We start from the raw sequence: 22378 nt of genomic DNA, 5'->3' as shown, positions 1-22378 counted from the left end.
TTCTTATCAGTCACCTGGGCACTAAGTGTGTCCTGCTCAGATCAGGCCAAGGCTTATAGCCTTACTGATGTTAAATAGCCCTAAATGAGCAGGATTCATCTGATTATTTGAAATCATGCCTTTTTGCTTGATTGTAGACGATATAGACTGTAAAAAATACTAAGTATTTCTGAAGCAATTATTTATTTTTAACTCCTGTCACAATTTCTTAACAGACATTTGGAATAAAACTGGAGCTGTTAAATTGATCAAATGGTCTCCTGACAATAGTGTTGTGGTAGTGACCTGGGAGTGTGGAGGCCTTTCTTTATGGAGCGTGTTTGGAGCCCAGCTGATCTGTACACTTGGAGGAGATTTTGCGTGAGTGGATTACAACAAATTCTAGATAAAATAACTTCACTGTCCCCTAGGCACTAAACTCACACACACACTGTGTGTTACAGAGCTATATTTTTTGCTTTACTTGACTCTTACCCCAAAACAATTTATAAAATTCCAAATTAATTTGTTCAGAATGTATTAATTGTCCAAAGATCCATCCTTTTAAAACTATTAGCACAGTAACATTTATTTATTGAAACCCTACTTTGTATATGACAGGATGTTAGATTCAAAGCTGAATCAGACATAGTTTGGTCTTCAAGTAGCTTATCATCTGATAGAGAAGTAAGCCATGTACATAAGTAACTATTAGGAAGTAGAAAGTTACAGGATCTCAGTAGTGGGTTGATAACTCTGTCCACTTTATATTTTGTCCTAAACCTCAAACCAGGGGTGGTTTAACCAGTAAACAAGGTATGCACCAGCTTACATTAAGCAAGGTACTGGTGGCACAGTGGCTAAGAGCTTGGCTGTTAACCAAAAGGTCGGCAGTTTGAATCCACCAGCTGCTCCTTGGAAATCCCGTGGGGCAGTTCCACCCTGTCCTGTAGGGTCGCTATGAGTCAGAATCGACTTGATGGCACCGGGTCACACGGGCTCCCTTGTACTTACTTACTAATCTGTAAAGCACAGTTTTACCTGTTTTTCACCACATCAGAGATGCGATGAAACCCATATGAAATTGTGCACTACAGATTACCCACTAACCCACTGCCGTCAAGTCGATTCTGACTCACCACCAGGGTCTCTGCACTACAGATTAGTAAGTAAATATAAGTAAGCCCGTGTGTACCTTGACTTTTGGGTAATCCATCCCCAAGATTCCTGGTGGAATCAGCACAGCTCCTAAACTGCATGACCCTGTCAAGAAGTCAGGTTGGCCCTAGGAGAAGTGGCTCAGTTGCAGACCTAGGTGTACTAGCCAGCAGCCTGCTATTCCGTGCATTATTATGCATTTCTATTTTAAAGAAGCAAAATCAATTTGATTTTAAAAAATTAAAGCCAAATACTATGTGTATTATATATAATTAGAAGTCACTTTTAAATTCTCTTTCTGTTCTGTTTCAGTTATAGGTCTGATGGTACCAAAAAAGAGCCTCTTAAGATCAATTCTATGGTAAGCAGTTTCTATTTAAAAAAAAAAAATGAGAAACTGGGTTTTTTTTTTTTTTTTTCCTTCCTTCTTCCCTTTTTCTCATGTTGATCTGATAAAGTCACAAAGCTGTCTTAACCAAAAACCAAACTCGTTCCTGTCGAGTTGATTCCAATTCATAGCGACCCTGTAGGACAGAGTACAGCTGCCCCACAGGGTTTCCAGGGAGCACCTAGGGATTCGAAGTGCCAGCCTTTTGTTTAGCAGCCAAACAAAGCTATTTTTAAAAACTCCAAAAAAAAAAAAAAAACCCAGTACTGTCTAGTCGATTCCGACTCATAGCGACCCTATAGGACAGAGTAGAATTGCCCTATAGAGTTTCCAGGGAGCACCTGGCGGATTCGAACTTCTAGTTTCTCTTAAATAAGAGAAACAGACTCTTCCTTATACAATTCTTACTTTGATAGAAGCATTTTTAAAAAATGGGGAGGCTGCCCTATTTTCATTGTTTGATTTTGGTTTTGCTTAGATATGTCCCCAAGCCACTGTTACCTTGTGAAGATAATGACTGTTCCAATCAGGCTTTTCTTTTTCATAGTGCACCTCCATTTCTTGTGTGACTTACGAGCGTTTGTCTCTCATATCCTCCTTTTAGCATAAAGCAAAGTGCTCATTGGTGACTTTTCTTGGAGGACGAGCACTTTGTATTATTTGAATATATTTTTAGAACTCCCCGTACATGTATGGCAAGAGACTTACAGTCATTGCTGTAACAATATATTTCATTTATCACCTGTCTTCCAGAGTTTCTGTAGAAAACAATGAGGCAACCCCTGTCTTTACATAAAAAAAAATTTCCTTAAGAAAGCCCCTGCGGGTACCATCCTTGAGAAATTAGTGGCTGTGAAGCTTATCACTGCTTATTTCTTGTGCTACAGAGAGGGTGGCATTTCCTGAACTCGGATTTCCGCAAGAATCACAGCTACCTTGAATAGTGGTTCCCAGCCTTTCACCACCAAGGACCACTTCTGATGTCTCTCCCCACTCTCGTTTTTTAAAATAGGTTTTCGATCAAACAGCACTTCTGTAACTGCCAATTGTTGATTATGAATGGCATGAAATAACTGGTAGTAGCAGCCTCACTAATTTGACATTTCAGTCTCAAACATAAGACTCTAAGCATTTATGTTAGCTTGTGCAACTTTACCATGAAGAAACATAAAACTTGTATTACGTTTTTTAAAATTTTTGACAACAGTTGGCAGACCCCCATTACTACTTTCTTGGCCCATGTTGGGAATCGCTGATCTTGAAAACACTATCGTGGAGTCTAGGCACAGAATATTAAAACTGACTAAAGCCAAGCCTAGGCCTTGAGAAATGTATTTCAACCTTTGCATTTTACAGACAAGGGAACTTAATGCCCTGAGAACAGCTTGGCCAAGGTCATACAACAGAATGGAGGCCAAGTTGGAGTGCAAACCCTAGTCTTACACCTTCCCCTTTAGTGTTCTTTATTCTACACGAAACTGTGTCTGTTGTAGATGCTTCTTTGACAGGCTTCAGCTAGATAGCATGGGTCTCCTCTGTGAAGAATTTCTTCATACTTGAGAGGTAGTTAAATCTAATTTTCGGAGAAGTTAGAGCAGGGGGTGTTTTTTAGGACTGAGATCCTGAAATTGGCACTAAGTATGGTGTGTCGTGTTCACACTCTTCTGAGTAGAGAGCAGTGACTGATTGCCTCTGGAGGTGGCAGAGATGTAGAAGTGGTTCTGGTCTGCATCAAGATTGTCATGGTTTCCTCGGCCTTCAGAAGTCATTCATTAAATGCTGCTGTTGGTTATTTCAGAATCTGAATATGTGAAGCTAGGAAAGGATAACAAGAAACTTTTCATTGCTTTGGTGTTTTTTCTCTTCCGCTTCCCTCCCCCTTAAGAGCTGGGGCGCAGAAGGCTATCACCTGTGGGTAGTCAGTGGATTTTGTTCTCAGAATACTGAAACGGAGTCTGACCTCAAGAGCCTAGTTAAACAGCCCAGCATTCTGCTATTTCAGTTTATCAAGAGCGTACTCACCGTAAACCCTTGTATGGTAAGTGGATTTAAAACTCTGATTTTTTTTTTTTTTTTTTTTTAGTGGCTTTTGTATTAGAATTTTAGCTCTTCCTAATGATACAGATCTGCTGGGTATATTCCTAAAATTGGCATATTATCCTTTTTTGTGTATTTTCTGTGATTCTTGTGTTTCTTTTTATTTTATATTAAATTTACACCAAGGTTTAATTTCTAAGCAGGTTTTGTAGTTTTTATTTTAATAGGGTCACAAGCAATTTGAGGGTCAGCAGTGTTTCCAGATTTTCCAGATTTACCTGAATAGCATAGTCTTTTTCTGGGTATCAGTTCCCAAAGTGTGTTCTACCAGGAACTGTTTAAGAGAAACGTCGTGAGAAATTACACAAGAAAAAAAAAAATTCTCTGGTCGTGTAAATGCGAAGCAACAGGGGTCAACAAAGCAATAGAGATTTCTTGTTTGACTCCAGGGTCTTTAATGTGCTAATGTGCATTATGAAAATCCAAGAGTTGATGTATAAAAAGCAGTTTTTCCCAAGCTTATTTAACAGTGAATTTTTAAGGGATTAAGATATACATTCCCTTAAGGAATACCTTAAGGAATGTGTGTCTTAATACCCACCACCAATAGATTTTGAAATAGTACAACCAGTTTCTAATTTAAAAATTATAACACATTGAAAAAGAATATGAAAATAGCCTGGATCTCAGATCCCACTACTGCAATTAAAGCTTAAGTATCCCAAGAAAAACAAGCGTATTCATTCCTTCCCTCCCCATCCCAAACAGTAATTAAGAAGTATCCTTGAATATTAGGTCACGATAACACTTAGTCTACAATGGAAAGGTCGAGGGGGTTGGGTGCTGATCCATCTCATCTGAATACTGACCTTGAAGAATGCTGACCTTCTAATTGAAAACCAGGGCATAATAACCAAGAGCAGAAACCATCGTATTTGTCTGAATAGCCTCAGAACCTGGCATAGTCCTTGGCAATAACCAAGCACTCACCGAATGCTTGTTGAATTGTTCTGAAGCAGGACTACAGACTCAGCTCGCTCTTCCCCTTTCCCCATGATTTAGAAGTTCCTCCAGTTATCCCTGCCTGTCCCTAATCCACCCATGGTCACGTGGATGAACATAGATGCACATACACACACTTGACCAGACATGTTTATTACCCCCGTTCATGAGATATTTTCTGAGGAAGTATTTTGTAAACCATAAACAGTGAATAGTTATGTTCAGTTTTTCAGATGAAAAATCTCTTGTGACGTTACCATTTTGGAGTAGTAATGAAAGGTGCTGCTATCGTGGTTGTCAATCTGGACATGTTTTGGAATCTGTATGAAAAAGCAGGCTTTAGCAGAGATTTCATTTACACTGCCAAGTACCCAGTGCCAAGTAGGCATTAAAAATAGTGCCTATCCCTTCCAAATATAGCAGTGCAGGAACTCATTCTGTAGTCTTTGTCCTCTGTGAAGACAGCCTCTGCAGATATGGTGCATTTCTGTAATAAAACTAAACAGATGAGCTCCTTCCTTTCCCCTACCTGACATGGCATTATTTTTGTTTGCTTTCCTCCTTTGTCTTCTGTTTCTCCTGGACCTCATGTAGAGTAATCAAGAGCAGGTGTTGCTACAGGGGGAGGATCGCTTGTATTTGAACTGCGGGGAGGCCTCCCAAGCCCAGAATCCCCGGAGCTCTTCAGCACACTCCGCGCATAAGTCCAGGCAGGAAAAGAGCCCATTTGCCGATGGAGGTTTCGAGTCTCAGGGTTTAAGCACTTTACTTGGCCATCGGCATTGGCATGTTGTACAGGTAAGTCTTCAGTATTGATTATTATCGATTTATTTTTAGGTAAGATATCACTCTGAACAGATTTTTTAACTTTTCAGCTGTTGCGTCAAAAAACTGAGACTCTTTTTAGCCTTTTTGACTGTCGTGTCTCTTCTGCTTTTCTATGTTCTTGTCCTTTTATGTCTTCTCCGTCCTTTCCATCCACTTACTGTAGAGTGTGTCCCCACCTGCTTTGAGTCCATTAGTCTGCACAGGGTCAAGAACTGGAAGCTTTTGTTTTGTTCCTCATTAAGGAAAACTGTTCATAGTACTTCCAGCTTCTTTTTTGTGTAGATTTAGCCCTGTGGATTTGCCCAGGCAAATGTGTGGTGATGCCATGGACGGTGGCAATGTCGAGTAGCACCCTGTGCAGCTGGCGTTGTGGTCCTAGAGGGGCCACATGAGGTTACCTGCCCCACTGTGGACCCAAATTAGACTTGAACAATCTCAAATTTTATTGTTAATAATTTTATTGTTACCTAATCTTGTTCCACATTATTTACGCATTCTAATATAACTTCTCAAATTAGCAGTGCCTTTTAGTAGTTCGGTAAATTGGAAATTAATTCTGAATTTTGATACAAAATAAAATGAATTTGGGGAAATGAATAAACTAGTGTTCCTGAAAGAAACTTGCATGCACAGTTTCAAAGTCCTGAGTGACAGGTTCCCTTTCCCCTTTGATACCAGAATGTCTCACGTACATCAGAGCCTACCCTTAGATTCATTTCTTTTAGTCAGTTTCTATTTCCACAGTTCTTTGCCTTACAGAACTACTCTATACCTTTACCTTACCAGCTGATCTCAACTCCCATTTTATTTTTAGTTGATTCTGAGGGGAGGTAATGAGAGACAGGAAAATGGTCATTATATGGAAGATAGAAGGAAGAAATATATCCTACATTGACATGTGGTAGACACTAAAACGTATTTAACGTACATTAATAAATCCATAAAATCAAATAATGTGCATACCATTTTATAATTAGTAACAGTTATTAAATAAAACTGCATCAGCTACTTCCTTGACTAAAATTTTCCACTGCTCCCTTCTCTCCTATAGCCATTTCTCTGCTATTTTCATTTCCCCATACTTTGAACTATTCATTCTACACTGATCTAGCATCAATGCCAGTTCTGCCTAGCCAGGTCTGTGTTACCAGAGAGCCAAGTAGAGCAGAGGATCCAAGAAGGTAGGTCTGCAACTCAAAAATCCATCAGGCAATAACTAAAAGTGAATTTCCTTCCAGCTCAAAAATTCAGTGATTCTTGGTCATCAGTGAAGTATTCCAAATAAGAAGCATATAGCACTGATTTTAGGACTTTAGATAAAGTAGGTACTAGCAAGAGTCTTCTGTCAGGCTGTTCTTTAGATACTTAAAGATGTTTAGAAATATGAATTTGGTTAGCTCTAGTTTTACCTAATTTTTTTTTTTTTTTCAGTTTTCTGAAAGCTAATAAAAATAATGCCAGAGTTGTACTCCAAAACTTTTGAATTATAATAGACTCATAGAATTTTTAGAGCTGGAAGGACCTTAGAGATCATCTACTCCAACTAGATTTTATTGGTGAGGAAACTGAGGCTCAGGGAAGTTAGGAGACTTGCCCAAGGTCACACAACTGCATAGGGGCAGACTTATCCTTAAAAAAAAATTATAAATTAAAGTAACAATCTAACCTATTTTAAAACCCAGGTACTGAATGTTGTATGATATCATTTATTACAGACCCTGAGCTGAAGGCTAGAGTTTGCCTATTTGGCAATGTTTTTTACTTGGAATTGTCCTACACTCCCTTTGTTTGCTGGCACTGCAGCCACCTAATTCAGTGTAGCACTGCAGTGGGGTTTGGTAGGGTGGCTGACAGTGTCCTTAGAATGCTAAAGCTTTACCTTCCAGGCGTTTTAACCTGTAATAGTGACTCCAGGAAGAAACGCGGTGGCTGGCTTAAATCCCTACTTCAGTACAGTCTTGTTTCAGAAGAGAGGCTGTGTCCTTCATCAAGGTGGCTTAGTTTGCATGATTTCTACTTTGTATGCTTCTTGCACAGCTTAGAGTCCATCCGATGAGCTCCAGCTAATTCTGCTGCTCTTTCTGTTCCGCATCCAGAGACCTGGATGTGGTGGTGGTGGCGGCGAGATCATCTACCTTACACTCCATAGCTTCCACTTTAGAAGGTTCTGCGTTAATTATGTGTTTTGCTTTAATTAAACACAAACAGATACTTGGCAGAAACAGGGTTAGTACCTGGCGCTAAAGAAGGTGCCTTGCACACTTTTTTTTTTTTAGTTTTCCCAGCTACCGATTTTTAAAAAGTTGGAAGTGGTTTGTTGACAGATGGAGCACAGGTAATGTGAAGTTAAAAAAAAAAAAAAAAGAAACTCTGGTTTTCTGGCTGTGTTCCACCTGGGACTACCATTTATTTTAACACTCAGCATATTGTGCTATATAAACATCTACTTCTCAAAGGTGCACATGTTATTTCCCAGTGTTCTGAGAGTGCTGGTTTTATAGTTAACCTGTCTCTGGCTATTTGGAAAGAATAAGCTGCACAAAGTGTGGGAGATTAGCATCTACAATGAGTGTCTCAGGCAATGTGTTAGGGTCTTTTAAGTCAGAGTTTTGAGTCCTTGGGTAGCACAGTTGGTTAAGCCCTTGACTACTAACCGAAAGGTTGATGGTTTAAACCCACGCAGAGGCACCTCGGAGCGATCTGCTTCTGAAAGGTCACAACCTTGAAAACTGCGGAGCACAGTTATATCACGGTTTTAAAAAGCTATTTCACTTATAGATGATTTGTACCTCAGTGTATCCAGCATACCAGGTGTGCGTGGTGCAGGTCAAATCCACTAGGACGATGACTCCATAGTCTTATCATTTCCAGACAAAACTAGTCTGGGAAGGACACAGGGTTCTAGCAGAATGATTTAAAAAAATAAATAAATAAAGGTCAGTTCTAGCTCTTTTAGAGAGACAGGAAAATCCTCAGCTAAGAAGGGTAGGGATGCCGTACCCCAGCACACAGTGGGGTGGCGCAGCGTTGGGTCCTGGCTAGGCAGTTGTGATCTGAATGAATTTCTTCACTCTTCATTGGCTGCCTCTTTCTTCACTTCTGCCCTTTGCTCTTCTGGGCGTTAGTGGTAAAGCTCAGAGCCCAAGTGACATGTCGTCATTGTGACCCTACTGGGAAAGTAGATCTCAGGGCATCTTCACACACACAACTGCAGGGGAAGTAAGGCTTCATTTTAAATGTACACTTTGAGTTTTGAAAATAAACCATTTGCCCTTTGTGATACCTCATACACAAGTATGATCGTATAATAGGACTCAGCCTGATTGTCATGATTAGAAGCTCTTCCATTCGTGTTGGGATCCATGTTGGCAACAGTGAGATTCCAGCTCCCACTTTAGCACCCACACATGTTTCAGAAGTACTTAGGAAACAGGGTTTGGGGGAAGGCGGAGTGGCTGGCTCACTTATACTCAGGCACATCTTTCTTCAAGTTAATATTTTTATTTTCTTCATCCAAATGAAGATTTTCATTTACGGCCTCCTAGAAGACTGCTGTCAAATTTTATTTTGCCTCCCAATCACTGCCTCGGAGTGAATTTTATTGATTGGCCTAAATGGTACATCTTATCTGTTAAGATATACCTAAAGCATTCCAACACGTTATCGGTGACACTTTTATGTCTTTAATTCTGCAAGGCAGGCCACTGCCAACCAGCCCGAGGGATGAGAACTTTCTAATGTGCTGAAGCTATTACTTTACTTGGATTTTAAGCTGACTTAAGAGATAATAAATGAAGTCTAACAAATAGTTTTATGAGTAAATTTTATCAAGGTTAATACTTGATTTTTTGTTTTGTTTTCACAGTACAGAAAGTTTCTTACTGGATTTGATTGCACTTGACTTTTTAATTTGGCTTTCTTTTTTTAAATATCTAACAATTTTCTTTGAGTAAAATACAAAGAAATTTGAATAAATTGAAGCTTCTCTTGTTCCAGGAACAGAAGACTCTTCCTTTGTTCTGTTACTTCTCACTCTGCTCTCACCGGATACTCACGAAACCTACTTAGTCAATAGGCCAGTAGAGCTAGAATTTACTTCATTTGCATTGATATCCCACTGGGGAGTCTTTAAGTTTGAGATTCTTATTAAGTTGATCCAAAGACACCATGTACAAAGATGGGAAAATATGTTTACTACATAGGTTACATACAAAGAACCACTCTCTGACATTTATTCAGAGTTCTTGTAGATAAATAAGTCAAACACCGCAGTAGAAGAACAGTAGCTTAGACACACTCTCACAGGTATATGCATATTTGTTTAGAGATAGAAAAAAAGCTAACCAGTGGTTATCCCTGAGCAGTAATAAAATGGGAGAATTTCAGGTTGTTCTTTGTGCATGTTTATGGTGTTTAAGTTTTATAAGCATATATTGCTTTTTTTAATCTGGGAAATGTAAAAGCCATAAAATAATTCCATTAAAAACAAAAACAATTCTTGATGAGACTCTGATTTCATTGGAGAGGTTGTTTTGGAATGGCTAAGATCATCAAGCCCACAGTGTTCGTCTGTACCATTTCTTGACTGCCCTTGTGGGTGCTTTTCTAAAAATCTCTTGTCAGCCTCTATTTATTGAATGGTAAATATTTGAAACAAACAAACAGAAACATTGTGGGGAAGAAGGAGGCAAGCTGGGCCTCTAGAAATTTGAAATTAAATGGTTAAGTCAGGAGACGTGAAATATTGGCCGATAGCCAAATGTTAAGTTCCAAGTACTGCTAGTAATACCTGTCATTTAGGGACATTTTAAACATTAGATTGGAAAATGAATTTTATATTGTAATAAATTGATGCTTTCAATCCTTTAAGAACATTTCAGAAGTCTTACCAGACTGGTGTTGTTATTTTCTTTAGATTTCCAGCACCTATCTAGAGAGCAATTGGCCTATCCGGGTGAGTTGTTACTTCGTCTGGGTTAATGTTCATGGGTTAGTCTTTGGTACAAGAGGTGTTTTGGGAGTTGAGCTCTTTGGTAGCTGTAGTGGTAAGAGTAAAATCCATTGATAATTTTGTCATATAGAACTTAAGTATAAATATCCAGATTTTAAACCTCACCATTTTGTATATAATTTACTTAGCAAACATTTATTAATAGTCTCTTTACCTCACATAATGCTAAGCTTTATTCTAATAACGTATATAGGTTTGCAAAGAAGAGTTCTTAATTTTTTTTTTTTTTTTAACAGTTTTCAGCTATCGATAAGCTTGGACAGAACGTTGCCGTAGTCGGCAAGTCTGGTTTTGCACATTACTCTTTACTCACCAAAAGATGGAAGCTTTTCGGAAACATTACCCAGGTCAGTCTTTGGAAATTAAAAATCTGTTCCTGAAAGTAAAGAGAACTCTAATGTGAAATAGCTGTAAAGTAAACAGCTACTTAGTACTTACAAAGAATACATAAAATCAAATATAAAGAAGTAATAGCAAGTTATGTCAAAGAGTTGATTCTGATAAAGTACTTGATATTTGATAAAGGATCTTCTGTTGAAGTTGTTGGTTTGTTTTTAATTCCTGTTAAGGTCAAACACTTTAAATTTTTAGTTTGGGGTTTTACTCCTCTATTCCATGTCAAGTTCATCGAATATAATCAGAATAAATTTCTATACAATTTGCGATCATTCCCTCCCCATGTGTGTTACGTATGTACATATATATAACCAAAAAAAAAAAAAAAAAACCAAAGTTGTTGCCATCAAGTCAATTCCAACTCATAGCGACCGTATAAGACAGAGTAGAACTGCCTCATAGGGTTTCCAGGGAGTGCCTGGTGGATTTGAACTGCAGACCTTAGCAGTTCTTAACCGCTACACCACGGGGGTTTCCATATATATGGATATTATACATATATATGCAGCTGGATTTTGCAATTTTGGGAAAGAGAAGGAAGTTAACATTTAGTAGGTGCCTGCTGTATACCAGGCACTTTAAGATGGTTTTGCATATATTACTAACCTTCATAACAAACCAGTGAGGGTAGTATTGTTACTCACTATTTTATAAAAGAGAAACTAGGATTCAGAGTCACCCAGCTAATAGATGATAAGCCAGAATTTAAACCTAGCTCTGTTGGATGTGGAAATAATAATGTTATATGGTACCGAAACCCACCGCCGTCAAGTCAATTCCAACTCATAGCAACCCTATAGGGCAAAGTAGAGCTGCCCCATAGGGTTTCCAAGGTTGTAAATCTTCATGGAAGCAGACTACCACATCTTTCTCCCACAGAAGAGCTGGTGGGTTTGAACTGCTGACCTTTTGGTTAGCAGCTGAGTGCTTTAACAACTGCAGCACCAGGGCTCCTATATGGTACCTGCCCAACAGCCCAGTGCTGTCGAGTCGATTCCAACTCATAGCGACCCTACAGGGCTGGTAATAACTGCCCCGTAGAGTTTCCAAGAAGTGCCTGGCAGATTCGAACTGCTGACCTTTTGTTTCACAGCGGTAGCACTTAACCGCTACGCCACCAGGGTTTCCGTATGGCACCTAGTTATTTCAAATGATGTACTTTTTGCTTTATAGAAGTGTTTATTTTTTGAAATAGGATATGAATCATTATTAATAAAGGCCCTAGAGCAATACTTGATTGGGGAGAGAGAGTGTGGAGCAGAAGTAATTTGAGCTTTCAAAATAAGAATATTTTGTAATCATATTACTTCCTTGTAATTTCTGATAGCGTAAATAAAGGTCATTTTCTTTTTATTCTTTTAAGGAACAAAATATGATTGTGACAGGCGGCTTAGCCTGGTGGAATGATTTTATCGTCCTTGCGTGTTACAACATAAGTGACCATCAAGAAGAGGTAAAAAAAAATTTTTTTCTCCAATACAACACATTTTCACATTTTAAAGATATTAAGCACTATTTGGTTTTAGATGAAAATAATCTATTGAAAACTGAAAACATTTTTTTAAACCAAGAATTTGGTGATTTCTAGCTAATGGGATTTTCATTTCAGCTTACCACTGGTTTTTTTTTTTTTTAATTTATGTATTTAAAAAAAATTTTTTTAAGTGATAATTAAACCAAAAACCTGTTGCCGTTGAGTCAATTCCAACTCATGGCAACCGTATAGGACAGAGTAGAACTACCCCATAGGGTTTCCAAGGAGTACCTGGTAGATTTGAACTGCTGACCTTTTGGTTGGCAGCTATAGCTCTTAACCACTGCACCACCAGGGTTTCCAAGTGATAATTAGAACTTCTCAAATAACTTTTTCTTTAAATATTTTAGCTGTTAGACAATCTCTATAAAAATTGAACAATTTAAAAAAAAAGAACTTAAATAGAAGAGTTCATGATATAAGGATGGCTGTTTTTTTTTTGTTCTTAGAGTTAGATTTCTTAGTTTATTGATTTTTGTGTTTCTGTTTTGAGAAACTGCTGGTCTCCTTATTTCAGGTCTAAGAGGAATGTTTCCTAATAGTGCAGTCCACAGTTTTGACCTTTTTGTCTTTTGGTTATTTGTAGAATGAGCCTAGCTTGCCAAAATACTACCAATTGTTACTAAAGCTCAGATGGGTCTTTTAATTCCTCTTGAAAAAAGTCAGTCGATTACAAGCAGCATGTAGAAAGTATTTTTATTCATCCATGGTAGTCTTTTTGTTTTTACAGTCTTCTTTCTTTTTGTTTTCTTCAGCTCAGAGTATACTTGCGAACATCTAATCTGGACAATGCATTTGCACATGTCACCAAAGCACAAGCAGAAACATTACTGCTGAGTGTCTTCCGGGACATGGTGATAGTATTCCGAGCAGACTGCTTAATATGCCTTTACAGTATTGAAAGAAAATCTGATGGGTGAGTGTAGCAGGCGACAGTCACTGTCGGCCTGTTTACCATGTTTCCACTGCCATTTCCTTTTCTCACAACAGTTATTCTACCTCTGTGGGTGGTTTCCTTTGTCACAGGAGCTGAAAGGCAAGGAGTTTTAATCAGTGACAGTAATAGAGTGGTCATTTTTTAGCTGCAAAAAAATAGAAATAGCCTACAGTAACTTCTTCCGCTTATCTTCTTGAACTTGTTTGGGAAAAAAATCTAGATAGGGTTGAGGTAAGCCCTTAGATACTAATTTTTTTTTTTTTCCACAACCTTGAAAATAAGTCCTTCTGTCACCATGCTACAGACGCTTGGGGGACTGTTAAGGAGTTCCACAGCTTTAAGGCCTTAGGAAGCATGTCATCAGCACACACACTCACTCTTTGAGACTGATGGCTGTAGTCAGGGAAGAGCCCTGTGTTCTTCTGGGCCTCTGGCTGGCTTGCAGCATTTCGACCACGACTCTTGAGTTTTATTTTGTTCTCAGTTCTTTATTTATTTAACAGCCAATGAAGTATGTATTTGCTGAAGTAAAACAGTGGTTAAGGGAATAATGTAAAGGTAAAAATTAAGAAATCTTTCCAGCCTCAATGTTAAACCCCTTCCTTCCTTCCTTTCTCAACCGACTGGGTTTTTTTTTTTCCCCGTTAAATACTTTCATTATAGCTTATTCCCTAGCTCCCCCGCCCCCCTTTTCATCTTGTTCCCTTTCTCCCTCATCCCCATACGTCCTCTCCCCCGGCCTTACCAGTCTGCTACTTGAAGGAATTTTGGGGGAGGAGAAGACAATAGAATGGCATTTGGGTTGTCTGTAAGTGTGAAACCTGGTAATGCTATTACTAAGAGAGAAAGAGAGACACTTTGTTGGCACTGTTTTTGAGGTATGCGGGTTTCTTTTGTTTTTGCAGTCCAAATACTACTGCCAGTATTCAAGTTCTTCAGGAGGTCTCCATGTCACGCTACATTCCTCACCCGTTCCTGGTAGTGTCTGTCACTCTGACATCAGTGAGCACGGAGAACGGAATCACCTTGAAAGTGCCACAGCAGGTACCATTCCATTATCAGAGCTCTTTGGAGTTTTTAATCTCAGTTTTTAGTGTTTTAAGCCGATATCAAGAGCTATTTGTTTGTTCAGCAAATAAATATTAATGTCTAGTATATATACCTTGTAAAAAAAATGCCTGGTTATAGTGACAAACAAAACAGTCATGGATTCTGCTCAGACATTAAACATATAATTGCATACATAATTAATTCTAATTGTGATGTGTGCACCAAAAAGTAGCACAGGTTACTATGAGAATGTATAACAAATATCTGGAGTAGTCTAGACAGAGGAGATTTCGGTACCATTTAAGTAGAAACCTGAAGAATGAGTAGAGGCTAAATGAAGAGGGGAATTCCAGGCAGAGGGAGCAGTGGGCCAAAGGCCCATAGATAAGAGAGCATTTGACACATTCAGACAATTGCATGCATTTCAGAGTGCCGGAATGAGAGTGTGAGAGAGGGAATGAGTCTTAGAGGCTGTATTGGTAAATTTAGACTTTTATTTTAAGAGCAGCATTTTAAACTGGATACTGTTAGATCTAAGCTTTATAAAGTTTACGCTAACTGTAAAGGGAAATGACATGGATTGGGCTAAAACTGGGTGTATGGAGAGCAGCTGGCAGGCTGTTGTAGTGATCAAGGTGAATGATGTTTGTGGCCTGAACATGGACAGTGAAAAGGAAGATGGAAAGAAGTAGAGTGAATATAGGATATAGGGGACTCCATGACTATGTAACTGGGGAGAGAGAGGATAACCCCATAGTTTCTGGGTAAGGTAACTGGGTGTATGGTGTCGCCACCATACCAGTGGTTTCCAAACTTCATGTCTACATGGAACCTATTTTTAAAGGAAAATTCTGTATAGATTTTGTTTGTAAAATCAACCCTGTCTGTCTAGTCTATCTTTTACTTCCTGTTGAGGCACTTCTTTTGAACTCAGCATTCCATAAAATAGTTAGAAAACCAATACACCAGACTGTTCAGTTATGGGGAATTCACGACTTTGTAAGAGAGCCTTTTCCACTGCAGCCATACTTGTCACAAGCTATTATTATATGGATCTGTAATCTGATTTGTAACAGCCTATCCCAGTTGTCAAAAGGAGCCCTTGTGGCGCAGTAGTTAAAGCGATTGGCTGTTAACCAAAGGTCAGCGGTTTGAACCCACCAGCTGTTCCCTGGGAGAAAGATGTGGCACTCTGCTTCTGTAAAGATTTACAGCCTTGGAAACACTATGAGGCAGTTCTGCCCTGTCCTGAAGGGTTACTAGGAGTTGGAATCGACTCGGCAACAATGAGTTTTGGGGTTTGGCATCCCGGTTCTCTGCTTCCTCTCCCACATGATGAGCTCTAAACTGTTTGCAGACAGCTGTCATTCCTCAGCATCTCCTCCTCTGTGTCTTCTCTTTTGTATGCTAAATATTCCCATCTCTCAACTATCTCTCATATGACATTAACCCACTTGGTCTCCCTTCTCTAGGTAAACTTGCAACTTGTTATTTTCACCTTTAAAATGTGGCTGCCATTTCCTCGGCAAACAGTTATTTCATGGGAACCAGACAATCCTGGTTGACAAGGGAAAGTTCTGTTTTACAGAAGGATTCTAGCTAATGTGGAAGGAATGTGAGGATTAGTGGATTACCATTTTGTAGCCCCTGAGGAAATAACTGATGGAGGCCGTGGTCATCATCAGATGAAACCATTAGATGACGGGCTCAGGCTGTCATTCCTAAGCCCATAGATCCATCACTGAAAGCAGGAAAACCAGTGTATGTGCTTCCTAAAGTGATGAAACGGGAACCTTACGTGAAGAATTCTTGCCAAAAGCATTGAACCTGGATTGACTCTGGCTTCTAGAGTCATCTTCCATTCACAGGAAACACAGGGATAGAAGTCCTGTCTAATTGACAGCACAAGGAAGCAGAATGTGGGACCTGCTATAGGACAGCCACATCAAGTCAGTGACACAGAGGGAAGAATGAGGGGAGACCCTTATAGATTAAATGAGACATAGGAGCCAGAACAGCCAAATTTACAGTGGGTACTTTTTTTAACCTCTTTTGGATCCAGATTCAAACCAGCTATAAAAATGCACTGTTGAAACAATTGGGGATATTTAAATATTGGCTGAGAGATGACACCAAGGAGTAATTGTAAATTTCATGAGATGCGGTACATTATGATACCAATGATAACCTTAACTCCTCTAGCACCTTACCTAGATTCCACACCTTGAAATCATCCTTGATTCCACTCTTTTCTACCCTTCATGTCTAGGATATCAGTAAGTTCTTTTTTTTTTTTTTTAATCAAAATCTTCCACTTTGCAGGCAACCTAATATCTGGGCTTCACTTTAAAACAGTGCTTCTCAAACTTTAATATGCATAATTGTTTAAGCTGGGTGACAGTTCAGTGGAAAATCATCATACTAGGCTCTCTACTTTGTTACTTACTAGGCTCTCTACTTTGTTACTTGATGGAAATTTTCCATAATAAAAAGACTTATTTCTTTCATTTCTGTAGTACTGCAACAGACTGGATGATTGCCTCTCCCCAGTTATCCGTCCTGAATAACTCGGGTTTTTTTTTTAATAACTCTCTTATTCCAGAACCAGATGTGGTGGCTTACTCCCTCTGCTTCTCTTCCCTTGCCTTCTAGGCCCTCCTTGAATGTCTGATACGCTCCAGCTTTGTTCTCACACCATCCCTAGAGTAACCCGATTATTGTCACTTTCCCTATAGGAGTGCTCTGTCCCATCCCCAGGTCTTCCTGCACACTGCTTTCTTCACATAGAGCACAGCCCTTTCCCTTCCACCCATCTCTGGCTTGCTCATCCTTCGAGTCCCACCTCACCCATTAAGCCTTGTCTAGCTGGGCCAGCTTTCAGCCAGCTCTCACTTGTTTGAACTTCTGAAGTCTCCAGTGTAATTCACCTCTGCCCTCAGTTTTGTATTCGCTTGCATTGTTCTTTAATTGCATCATGTGTTAAGCTTTGTTCCACCCTGAACGGAAAGCTCCTTGTATTCCCACAGAGCCTCATGGAATACCATGTACAATGTATACCCTCAATATTGTTGGTTGTTGAACCTGTAAACCTTATGGACTGAGTGGTAAATGCTGGCAACTTCGCTGTAAATGAGGATAAATGGGATTTCCCTTTCCCCCAGGCTCGGGATGCAGAGAGCATTATGCTCAATCTGGCAGGACAGCTCATCATGATGCAGAGGGACAGGTCTGGCCCCCAAATCCGGGAGAAGGAGAGCAACCCCAACCAGAGGAAACTTGTGAGTCGGTGTAGACCATGTACAGTACTGGGGAGGTAGGGGATCACGACGAAGCAGTAGAAGAATTTGAGAGTGTTGTATTTTGTGATTTGGAGACTGAGAAAGTAGACAAAATTAGTCTTAAGTCTCTGGCTATGACAGTAACTATTTGCAAAGGGTAAAGGATAAGGGCCCAATTGTAGTAAGATGCTCCTTACTCCAGATGGCACTGCCTAAGCACCAGTATTTGCTAATTCTACTGGGAAAATAAGGATGGAGTGGTGGAATTAGTTATTTTTTCTCTGTTTATAAGATTTAAATGTATGTATGTATTTGAAAGGCAGGGTGCTGTGATTGACCCTAATTCTACCTCGATCCCCCTGCTTTCCCTGCAAAGCTGCCGTGCTGTCATTCTGAAACTCTCAGTGACCTGGCTCTTGTCTCTATGCTCCAGCTGCCCTTCTGCCCCCCTGTTGTCCTGGCCCAGTCTGTGGAGAACGTCTGGACCACCTGCCGAGCAAATAAGCAAAAGCGCCACCTCCTGGAGGCCCTGTGGCTGAGCTGCGGTGGCGCAGGCATGAAGGTCTGGCTTCCGCTCTTCCCTCGGGACCATCGCAAGCCCCATTCCTTCCTGTCCCAGCGGATCATGCTGCCCTTCCACATCAACATTTACCCCCTGGCTGTCCTGTTTGAAGACGCATTGGTCCTCGGTGCTGTCAACGACACTTTGCTCTACGACTCTCTGTGCGCTCGGAGCAGTGCTCGGGAGCAGCTGGAGGGGCTGTTCCCCTTCTGTGTCGTGGAGAGAACCTCGCAGATCTACCTCCACCACATTCTGCGCCAGCTGCTGGTCAGGAACCTCGGGGAGCAGGCCCTGCTGCTGGCCCAGTCGTGCGCCGCGCTCCCTTACTTCCCGCACGTGCTGGAGCTCATGCTGCATGAAGTGCTGGAAGAAGAAGCTACCTCACGGGAGCCCATTCCCGACCCTCTGCTGCCCACGGTGGCCAAGTTCATCACCGAGTTCCCCCTCTTCCTGCAGACGGTCGTTCACTGTGCCAGGAAGACTGAGTATGCCCTGTGGAACTACCTTTTTGCAGCCGTTGGAAATCCTAAGGACTTGTTTGAGGAATGTTTGATGGCTCAGGATTTGGACACAGCTGCCTCTTATCTTATTATCTTACAGGTAACAGTTGTCTTCTTGGAGAAGGGTGAGAATTAATGAGCTTGAACTGAAAGTGTCCTGTGTCGGCCCTGGGTTGAGTTTATGGAGCTTTCTGCTCAGTGTGCAGCACTTGCCTTCCTTTCGAAGACCTCAGTCTTGTCCAGTGTTGGTGGAGGATTCCTTTGAATGTCACGAATAATTAACACTGCGGGGCTTTTGTCCTGTTTCTCCCTTGATAGACCTAAAACAGATGAATGAGTTCCAGGCGGGAAGAAGGGCATTACTTTGCGTATTAATGGGTCTGTCTGAGCTCCCCCCAATACTGGATGTGTTTTGGTGTAGTATGGAATTGCTGGGGCCGGGGGGACCCTGATGAGAGCAGGGGTCCTCAGCAAGAGAAGGTTTAGGACAGGGTGACCCTCATTAGCATGTTTTCCCTCAAAATAATGATTCTTTCCGATGCCTGAAAATTTGTTTCATTATATATTTGACAAAAGGGCTTGATCATTTGCTGCTTCTGTATCAGTCTAACACAGATTTGACAGGCTACCCTTAATGGTTCTTTTACATTAATGCAGAGTTGTCTGCGGTGATATCGGAAGCTAGTCATAAACCTGATTTACTGCACAGCTTGAAACTGCCTGAAGCAAATTCCTGTCAGCCTCTTTGCTTCAGGAGAACTGATTGAAACCAGAGGAGATACTCAGCCAGAAGCTGGATGGTGGGAAGATTCTGTGATTTCTTTGGCTGGCTTTAAAGAAAAGCCACGAGAATTATAAAAATAGAATTAAAATAAATTCAGCTGCTGTATTGTAGGGTCCTTCCTACACTTTCAGTCATCTCCTTTCCAATGGAAGCTTTTTCTCTAGCACATTTACTAAGTCACTATGGACTATCTAGGAGTGGATTATCCAATAAGCAGGTAAGCATGGGCTTAACTTGTGCTTACTTACTAATCTATAGTGAACAATCTCACATGGGTTTCACAGGCAAACCCGTGCTTACCGTGCTTATTAGGTCATCTGTCCCAGTCAGGGATTGTCAATTGGAAAAGAAGCTTGGATTCTGTAGCAAGGTGCTGTAGGGTTGGGAGAGAGACAGATGCCAGCCACACCTGGAAGCAGAATCTTTGATGTGAAAAAGATATGAAATTGTTCACAACAGATGATCTGGTAAGCAAGGTAAGCACAATGTTTACCTTGCTTATTGGATAATCCGCCCCAGGGACTCTTCAGGTAATAGATACAATTAAACTTAACCTACATGGCACCTCCCGTGAAGCACAGCACAGGCAGAAAGGCTGGATTTGTGGAGAAATTACTGCTGATGCTGAATGTACAGCAGTTCCCCCCTAGGGCAGAAGGCACGTATCTTCTGGTCACACCCTCAGGGAACTCTGTCCCAAGAGACAGAACGTCAGCTTCTGGAGTCAGACCAGCCCAGATTTACAGTGTTACTTTTCTGCTGACCTTCAACAAGTTACTTACCTTTGGTTTCTTTGTGTGAATAATATACCTGTTGTACAGCTGTTGTGAGAATTAAATGAAATGATGTGTGTAAGGCACTTAACACAGTGTGTGGTACATAGTGGGAGCCCTCTAGCTCATACATAGTCTGTATTACACCCGCAGAGCACCTCCCTCCTCTCCCTCGCATGGTGCTGTTTTCATGTTTCTTTTAATCGTACTGCTAATCTTAACTAACTCCTACAGTGTCGTAGCTGCTGATTCCTTCTCTAGGGCACAGGAGAGAGAAAGAATTGCTTATTTCGTCCCAGATCACATGCAGTCTAAAAGGAATGCCGTCTTCTTTGGTTGTTTTTGTAGAATATGGAAGTCCCAGCCGTGAGTAGGCAACATGCCACCCTACTGTTCAACACGGCACTGGAACAAGGCAAGTGGGACCTCTGCCGACACATGATTCGGTTTCTTAAAGCCATTGGCTCTGGAGAATCAGAGACCCCTCCATCCACACCCACAGTTCAGGTGGGTTGCACAACTGTCCAGCTTCTCTGGGCCATATGCCTACATGGCATCGGTGTTTAACTGCACCACATGTTGTATGTCATCACAGGAACCCAGTTCAAGTGGTGGATTTGAGTTCTTCAGGAATCGAAGCATCAGTTTATCCCAGTCAGCTGAGAATGTTCCTGCAAGTAAATTCAGCTTACAGAAAACACTAAGCATGCCAACTGGTCCTTCTGGTAAAAGGTAAAAGAAGAAAACTGCATTGCTGCTCTTAGGGCACTCTGAGACACGTGTTTATAAAGTCAGCTCTCATGGAAACAACTGTTTGATCCGGTTGCAATTCCTTTTTCCCTTTTCCAAAGTTCACTTCTATCCTCTGTGTAGACTTTTGCCCCAGACACTGGAATATGGCTTGGTATATCCCGTTTTCACAACAGTTAACTTTAAATTACTTCTTATAGTAGGATCAGAATAAAAAGAAAGATCAGGAACCTGCAGTTAATCCACGAGGCACAGTAGTTTTATCCTTCTTCCCAACTCTGCCTCTTGACATGAAACAACTTTCACACTCGTGCTTGACTGTCCTGTGACTCTCTTGATTGGAGGAGTCATTATGTGGCGGGAGAGCCGAGAGGAGGAAGTGTATCCTGGAGACCTATAGCACCCGTAGATTGGGTTCTGTTCCCTAAGGCGTGACTGAACTCAAGCTCAGTATTACAAAATTGTTAAGAATTTCTTCTGGTCTGTGAGCTCCTTGTATTCCTGCCTTTGTTGTTACATGTTCTTGACCCTTATTTTTTTGCTCCCCAGTCCTTTTTTTTTTTTTTGGAGCCATGGTGGCACAGTGTTTAAGCGCTACGGCTCATAACCAAAAGGTCGGCCGTTCAAATCCACCAGCCGTTCCTTGGAAACCCAGTGGGGCAGTTCTGCTGTGTTCCGTAGGGTCGCTATGAGTCGGAATCGACTCGACAGCAACAGGTTTTGGCTTACTTCTTTTTTTACTATTCTGTTTGTATTCTCACTACAGTACCTGGCACACAGCAAGAGCTTGTTCGACATTTTTTATTGTGATACTTCACTGCTTTCTCTGTCACTGGCCATTGACCCTCCTCCAGCACTATCACCACCACCATCACTCCCCCAAAACACACACACAAACACACACACACGATCATGAGCCATATGCAAGTCAGATGCAACCATGGAAGGCTGTGAACAACTGCCAGGTAAACAGTAGCACCTCAGCCTTCCCCGAGCTGAAATACTGGCCGATACATACCGAACTCTCACTCTGCAGGCACTGCTCTAAGCATTTGCATATATGAGCTCATTTAATCCTCTCACAGCCGTCTGAGGCAGGCACATTGAGCAGGTAAAGAAACAGGCGCAGAAACACAAAGGTGTGGATGAGGCAGTTCTGCTCCAGAGAGAGGCTCTACCACTGGCCTCTCCTGCCCCCGCCCGAAGGCACATGCTATGCCGTCACACCACACCAGCTCCTCTGAGGAAGGAACCATAAACTATGATTAGTCAAGCCATTGGTTTTTAAAAATCAGCTTTATTTTCATGGATCTCCACCATAACTCACATTGAGAGATTTCATTTCACTTAGCTTCTCTGCCCTTAGCGTCTTTGATCTGATCTCCTTCCCACTTTTGAAATACAACATTTA

At 40.9% G+C, this 22378-nt stretch overlaps 1 protein-coding gene across 9 annotated transcripts in view; it reads left to right on the top strand.

Moving 5' to 3' along the window:
* RIC1 (RIC1 homolog, RAB6A GEF complex partner 1) overlaps positions 1-22378 on the top strand; it is a 135918-nt gene that overhangs the window by 72886 nt on the left and 40654 nt on the right. For all 9 annotated transcript variants that reach the window (XR_010322868.1, XR_010322867.1, XM_064290534.1 and 6 more), the window contains 13 exons: positions 216-360; positions 1450-1498; positions 3411-3563; positions 5159-5362; positions 10308-10346; positions 10640-10750; positions 12163-12252; positions 13089-13249; positions 14176-14314; positions 17482-17598; positions 18032-18760; positions 20566-20724; positions 20813-20949. Coding sequence is in view for 7 of the 9 variants with exons in the window: in XM_064290534.1 (XP_064146604.1) it covers positions 216-360; positions 1450-1498; positions 3411-3563; positions 5159-5362; positions 10308-10346; positions 10640-10750; positions 12163-12252; positions 13089-13249; positions 14176-14314; positions 17482-17598; positions 18032-18760; positions 20566-20724; positions 20813-20949 (2233 nt within the window). In the remaining 2 variants the exon portion in view is untranslated. The remainder of the gene's footprint in view (positions 1-215; positions 361-1449; positions 1499-3410; positions 3564-5158; positions 5363-10307; positions 10347-10639; positions 10751-12162; positions 12253-13088; positions 13250-14175; positions 14315-17481; positions 17599-18031; positions 18761-20565; positions 20725-20812; positions 20950-22378) is intronic.

This window comes from Loxodonta africana, chromosome 9, assembly GCF_030014295.1.
Source record: "Loxodonta africana isolate mLoxAfr1 chromosome 9, mLoxAfr1.hap2, whole genome shotgun sequence".
NCBI classification, from domain to species: Eukaryota; Metazoa; Chordata; class Mammalia; order Proboscidea; family Elephantidae; genus Loxodonta; species Loxodonta africana.
Note: the sequence above shows the minus strand (reverse complement) of the source record. Positions and strands in the feature narration are given on the sequence as shown.